Raw genomic sequence first — 7,577 nt, forward strand, 5'->3', positions numbered from 1 at the left:
TGGCCTCACAATTTCATACTAAATTTAAAAACTATAATTAGTATTTATTCATATATTATATTTTAAAATCAAAGAACTACTAATCAGGATATAATTAAAGAAATAAGAGTTCATGTTGCTTTTAAAATATTTCACCAATTTCTCTAAAGGAAACACTATCTACAGATTTGCATCGAAGCGTTTCTTATGATAGTGATTTTAATCACTGTCAGATATCATCTATACTTATCTCATCTATGCCACGTCTATACTGTGCCTCGACCCCACTGTGCTACCGTTTTTTTTTATTATGTTGTTTGCCTAGTGGTAATTTCGCCCAGGGCGCTAGTATGAGTAGCACCAGCACTGCGTATTTGTATGAATTATTTTATTTGATAATTATGTTTTATTATTATTATTAATTCGATTGGCTTAGACCGATGTTCCCTTTATTTTTTTATTTTATTCTTATTTTTTTATTTTATCCTTATTTTTTAAAATTATTTATATTTGTTACTTAAAGGTGATATAAATTTCACAATACGTGAGAATTAAGAAAATTTACTTTTATATTTTATTATATGACAAATATTAATATCGAATGTTCTAAAATTGAGTTTAAAACAATATTTGTAGTTAATAAGAATCTTGATTATTATTATTTATGTTAAAAAATAAGTTAATGTTCCAATAGATAAAACACAAAATGAATAATGCTATATAGTCAACAGTCGCCACATCCCTAGCAATGATTATGCAATAATGTATTATTGCATTAATGTATGAGTAACGTAAAATTTTAAAAAAGAAACTCTTTTCATATGTTTCTAACAATAAGTTTCTTTATATGACATTTTGTGATCTCATTGAATAAACATTACTCGAAAAATTGCAATGATTACTAATAAAGAAAGCCAGTTAATATTGTTAGGAATTTTTTATGAATATTCCATTTGATACGCACATTTTATTACAAACTTATTCCTTTTATTAATATTAATTATAAATAATATGAAACAATAGAAGCAAGTTAGCAAACTTCAAGCTGCCCTTAATGTATGTTTTTTATTGTAAATTACTGAACCCTGAATCTTATAAAATGGTCATTGTGCGTTTTTGCATTTATTTAATGTATATATAATATATATAAGCATTGCTATACTTATTATTTTGAACGTGTAGAATTTACATATATATATATATATATATTAATTCTTCTATCATGCATGTTTAACTTAAATTAAGGAACCTATTATAAATGTATGCAAGTTTTTTGCAACGTTTGGCTGTGTACATTAGTTTAACTTAACAATTTTGAAAATCACGAACACCGTGCCATAATACGAGTGTCCCAAATGCCAGTTGACTTTTAACCATCATCGGGATTACACCGGCACACAAAAAAAATAAGTTGTCTGTACTTTTGACCGGACCCACCTACGGACATGTATTTTGAATTTGAAGTCCGTTTGGCCCTGCCACCCTTCAGATTTGAGTAAAATTCAAAAAACCAAAAAATAAGCAAAAAATTGCGAAAAACTGCAACCACAGCGATGAATAAAATTTTGTGGAACCTGATCAAGTGTGATATTTATGTATTTCAATTTACTGAAACTGAATCTGAACGTTAATTAGCCCGTTGAGTCGTCAATATTTGAAAAATAGCAAAAAACCCAAAAATTGCAATAAATCATGAAAAATCGAAATTATCGAGATGAAAACAATTTTTTTGATTCAGATTGAGTAAGATTTTTATGTATTTTATTCTACTGAATTTGAATCTGAAGTTTTCTTGTCCCATTAACGTTTTAAAATTTAAAAAAATCTCAAAAAACCAAAAAAATCAGGAAAATTGTAGTTATAAATATGAAAAAAAAAATATAGAACACGATTAAATATTTTTCTTGTATTTTTTCACGTTTAAAATAGGAGTTTAGGATATGAAAATATAAAAAATTGTAATATTTATAAGAAAAATTACTAGAATGAAGAGAACGATTTTCTCGAATTTTAAGCTCTTCATGCCCGGTGGCATCATATGATACCACCAAATTGTAGAATTTATATAAAATCAAAAAATCGTGGTAGCAATGTTATTATTGTTTTGGTTTAATGTACGGAACATTACGCATCGGTCTACGCATTCGGCGATTTTAAAATACACAAAATCTGCGAAAGAACTTATTTTAATAGGAAAAAATGGGTTTTTATAGTAGACGAGGGTCGTGTAACGATCCCTAGTGTGATCTTAGAAACTGTAGATCTTAATTAATAGTTAAATGTGATTGGCTGGACTTAATTGAAAACCCACACATGGGCGTGACTTTGAATCTGTACAATAATCAGATTTCATTGTCTAATTTATTGATTATTTTAAGTTTTAAATAAGGGAACCCTGTTTTGGTGATCTTGTGAATTCATAATATATGACATACATGTACAAAAGATAACATAATATAATATTTTAATATTATAAGTAATAATATAATATTACAGTATCGAACTATCGATGTTTTTTCTAATGCCATATATTATAAATAATACATATTTTATTTGCTTTTAAATAATTTGTAACTGCATAAAAACTTGTTCTCGATTAAAAAAAATATCCCAACAATACAAATAACCTCAACGTCGCCTTAGATATTTTTCCAACTCAGTATGAAAATTATGATATAAATTAAATGAAATTAAAATTTAATGTATTTATCAAGCAGTTTTTTCTAATACATTACATGTAGTTACATAGTTTTTTCTTAAAGCTATTGTTGAGTCACTAAATTCTAAAGGAATATTAAAATGACGACAATTTTGTTTCCAATTGCGTATTTCATATTTTTTTCTGTGTTTTTACAAATTGAAGCACCAACCAGTTCAAAATGGAAGGCGGCATGTATAAAAAACTTTTTAGAAACTGATCAATGGAAAAGTATAAATGAAGTTGATTTTATTTTTTATTATGGATGCAATTATAATCTAGATGAAATAGAAAGGATAGATATTACACCTAAAAATTGCTTGAAACGCATACGATTATCTACGATATATTTAGGATGTTCGTATGCAAATGTTTTAAAAAGAATTTTCATACTTATAGATTACTTTCAAGAACATTGTAAATCGTTAATACATAGCGAAAACCAAAATGTCAAAGCGATCCATTGCACTATTATGTTATTAAATACTATTTTTACTATCTTATGTCCGTTAGTAAAGCTAATGAAAGGAGCTTTAGATTATATGGACACATTACATGTTGAGCCTTGGATAAAAGGTTCAAAGAAAAACTATACAATGAATAAAATAGTATCATCCTTATCAGATAAATCTTTTTTAAACTTTTTATCACCTTCAGTAATCATTTCATCGACTATTGAAAATAAATTAATTACAATAAAAAAATTTTTTTACATAAGACGCAAGGAACTAAATATCGACATGAACTTTTGTCATTTTAAAGACCCCATTGATTTTATTTCAGATATTCAAATATTAAATAACGAATATGAAAATTTAAAAACCAAAGAAAACGAAAAAACTACAATACAGGAATTCTATCATTTTCTAAGAATAAAAATCGAAAATGAAGCACAATGGACAATCAAAAACAGGTACATAGATTTAGGTTTTCAGTACAAAATAAATACCTATGAGACATTTATACCATCACTGCAAGAGCAGAAGAAGCCCAGTTACGTATATTTATTTTACTTTTAAAAATATTTATTTTATTTTGGATTTCATTCCAAAACCATATTTATCAATGTTTTAGATTCAAAAAAAAAAAGAGTATATCGATTTGATATAGCTAATAGTTAATTAGCAAATAAAATTGACCAAATTAATATAATTTATAGATACCTTATGAATCTATCAATTTGTATATTTTTTTTATAAATTTGACCTTTACCTGTCAACAAGAAGGGATTCAAAATGACAACTTTTTCACAAAAAATTAACTTTTAAAAGAGTTTCGGAAATTCTAACACAAAATTTATTTTAATTTTATGCCTGTCGCTACTTTATTTCAGAACTCACTTGATTAATTTTACCTAACGATACATTAAAAGACTACAAATCGTATCTAGTTGAACATATAATCCTTAAAAATTCAAAAAATACAATTTTTAAAGTTTTAAAATTAATCATCATTTTAGTTTCGATGCGAAGCTGAAGGTATTTTACCATGATGTGTTTATTTTTTTTTTTATCTGTTACCACTTTTTTTCAGTTCTCACTGGACCGATTTCTTTCAACAATACATCAAAAGATCACAAATCGTACTGTAATGGTGTCACGTTTTCATAATCGTGAGAATTATTTTAATAAAATACAGACAGCACATCCGCTGCCTGAGACTGGTGAATTAACAAATAACATTTATTGCCAAATCGGCAATAGATNAGATATTTATATTGTTATTAAAACATATAATTTTCTTTTTATTATTCTTTAATAATATATAACACAACTTTCACTTAAGATATTATTTAAAATTTAATACGTTATCATTTTTTAACTTATTTATTATTTATTTCAGAGTACTTGTGTCTTGCACTTCGTCTGCACCTCATACTCTGTTATCTTTCCTCACCTGGTACGTCTAGTATTTGTGTCTTGCACTTCGTCTGCACCTCATACCTAGGTGTTACTCTTATTCTCCCTTCCTATAACAACAGCCTTTCGACACCCACAGCTAACCCGGAGTGTCAGCCGAGCACGGTGACTGCTGTACGACAACACGCACGTGAATACCTAGACAGCAGGCACCACCTCCTCATATTCATCTTCGTACACATAGTTTCCACATTCATTTACGAACCTTTCCCCTTGTTCGTTTTTACTGTGTTACGACAGTACCTAGTTGAAGACATTACCCTTAAACATTGAAAAATTTTCTCTCGTTCTCCGNGACATTACCCTTAAACATTGAAAAATTTTCCCTCGTTCTCCGCAAATGTGGAAATCTTCAAAAAAATTACAAATTTTGTAATTCGGTAAATCGGTAAATTTTGTCATTTTTTTCACTTTTTTATTTTAAAACTTCCATAACTTTTTCAAAAATTAACAAATTANAAATTTTGTCATTTTTTTCACTTTTTTTCTTAAAACTTCCATAACTTTTTCAAAAATCAACAAATCAACATAATTTTTTTTATACTAAATTTTTAGATATTTCTCTTTCATTTGATATCATTTTTTTTGAAAATCTAACACTTATTCTGCTCACAAGGGGGATTTAAAATAGGAACTTTTTTACGAAAACTAACTTTTTCAACTTAATTTTTGAAAATATTCCAGAAATACTGCGTCCTTTAAACATATATCAAATTAAAGCTTATTTTATGTACTATAAAATGAAAAAAAAAATTTGTCTCGACGATCTATCTTCTATGCGCAAATGGCTACCGTATTCAAAAATATGCTATTTTTGTGTTAAAATCCTGGGTTTTGTATTTTATTTTATTTTAAAATATCTTATTAGGAGAATATATTGACTTTCATGAATATTATATAATTTAATTGACATAGAATAAAGTTCATAAGACATAAGAAATTAAACTTATTAAATTTTTTTTACTTTTTTAAAGTCGAAAAAGTAATTTTTAAATTTGAGTTAGCTTAAATAGCCAATTTTTTAGCTTCGATGCGAATTTTTTATATGTAAATACTAATTTTTAATAATATTAAAACTTAGAAGTGATAGAAAAAGTCTAATTGCAGATTTGAAAACATCGCGAAAAGTTGATTTAGAATGGTATATTTTTGTTACTGATGAAAGTTCCTTGTAGTTCAGTGCATTTATTTATAGTAACAAACAGTTTTTATTGAAATTTATTGTATCAAGCCCTTTAAATTTTTATACACGTAAAAATAAAGCAAAATACAACTTCTTTATTATTTTTATAATTTCTCCGTTTAAATTACAATATTAAATTATTGAATATCAATTTCATACTAAATTTAATAATTATAATTAGTATTTATTCATATATTATATTTTAAAATCAAAGAACTACTAATCAGGATATAATTAAAGAAATAAGAGTTGATGTTGCTTTTGGAATAATCCACCAATTTCTCTAAATGAAACACTATCTACAGATTTGCATCGAAGCGTTTCTTATGATAGTGATTTTAATAACTGTCAAATATCATCTATACTTGTCCCATCTATGCCTTGTCTACACTGTGCCTCGACCCCACTGTGCTACTGTTTTTTTAAGTTGATGCAATGGAATACGATGTATTACTCGAAATTCCCAAAAAGTTCAGGTAAATTAACAGGTACCTGTAAAATGTATTTTTCGGTATGTATGTTATCATAATTTGATATAGTTAACCTAACTGCATGACTAGACTACGCTGGTTAAACAAATAATTCTATATGCGTTTCGTCGTGTGGCTTAACCTGTGAATACTGCGCAAGTAGCCCTCAACATGTCATGGTATCCGCAAAGTATCAACGGCACATAACAGTAGGGCACCGCATTGCACGAATACCCTAAACGTATATCGACCACCGCAGCGCACAGACAACGATTACTAGAAGATGGAAATAAGGGTTAAAACATAGTCACGGTACCAATTGTTTGCAATGACCTTCAAGAAGTCTATGATAAAAATTTCAAAAATTTCTGAACTATAGCCGAACACACATTATGTGGTTACATATAGAATGACCCAACTGTATAAACAACATTCCACTTTACCTTATATTTTACTAAATCATATAACAAAAAAATCTATAAAAAAATATGAGCAATAAATAAATTGAACTAAAAGTGAAGTAAATATATATATTATATTTATAAATATGACTTAATAAAAATTTAAATCATCAAAAATAATGGCTTAATATTAACTTTAAGCAGATTTTATTTCAATTTGTCTTGTGTAGCTGTGTACATTTTTTTTATATCTATTGTTTAGTTTAAAATTAAATAGTGAATGTTATAATGTCGAGAACTTTGAATACAATAACATTTTTCATATTATTCTCTGTTGTCTTGCAAATTGAAGCACCAACATATTCAAAACAAAAGGTGAAATTGTTGAGTAACTTGTTAGAAATGGCTCAATGGAAAAATATAAATGAAGTTAAATATATTATATATAAGGGGCGCAATTACGAACCTAACAAAATAGTTATGAAAGCTATTACAACTAACAATTGTAGTACTTATATACGATTAGCCACAATTTTATTAGGATGTTCGTATGCAAATATTTTAAAAACAATTTTCACTTTTATAGATTGCTTTCAAAATCATTGTGAATCGTTGTTAAATAGTGAAAAAGAAAATGTCAATACGATCAATTGCACCACTGAGTTATTAGATACTATATCTAGTAGCTTAATTCCGTTAGTAAAATTGATGAAAGGAGCTTTAGAATCTATAGATAAAATCCATACTATACCTTGGGCTAACAATACAAAGAATGAATTTATATTGAAAAAAGTGATAACATCCTTACAAGATAATACATTTTTAAACATCTTATCATCAACACGAGTCAATCCGTTGAATACATCTAATATATTAAACACATTAAAACATTTTTTTTCCGAAAGACACACTGAACTAAATGTTAAC

At 27.0% G+C, this 7,577-nt stretch overlaps 1 protein-coding gene across 7 annotated transcripts in view; it reads left to right on the forward strand.

Moving 5' to 3' along the window:
- LOC126900970 (uncharacterized) overlaps positions 1-7,577 on the forward strand; it is a 76,456-nt gene that overhangs the window by 62,540 nt on the left and 6,339 nt on the right. For 3 of the 7 annotated variants that reach the window (XM_050677026.1, XM_050677028.1, XM_050677027.1), the window contains exons 6-7: positions 3,461-3,590; positions 4,211-4,289. In XM_050677026.1, the coding sequence (XP_050532983.1) occupies positions 3,461-3,590; positions 4,211-4,268 (188 nt within the window). In that variant the 3' untranslated portion in view covers positions 4,269-4,289. Of the gene's footprint in view, positions 1-2,578; positions 3,671-4,210; positions 4,290-7,577 lie in introns of those variants that run through there. The other 4 variants (XM_050677025.1, XM_050677038.1, XM_050677037.1 and 1 more) reach the window with 4 other exon arrangements.

The sequence above is a fragment of the Daktulosphaira vitifoliae genome, unplaced genomic scaffold (genome assembly GCF_025091365.1).
Source record: "Daktulosphaira vitifoliae isolate Bord-2020 unplaced genomic scaffold, ASM2509136v1 Scaffold_3, whole genome shotgun sequence".
Classification (NCBI taxonomy): Eukaryota; Metazoa; Arthropoda; class Insecta; order Hemiptera; family Phylloxeridae; genus Daktulosphaira; species Daktulosphaira vitifoliae.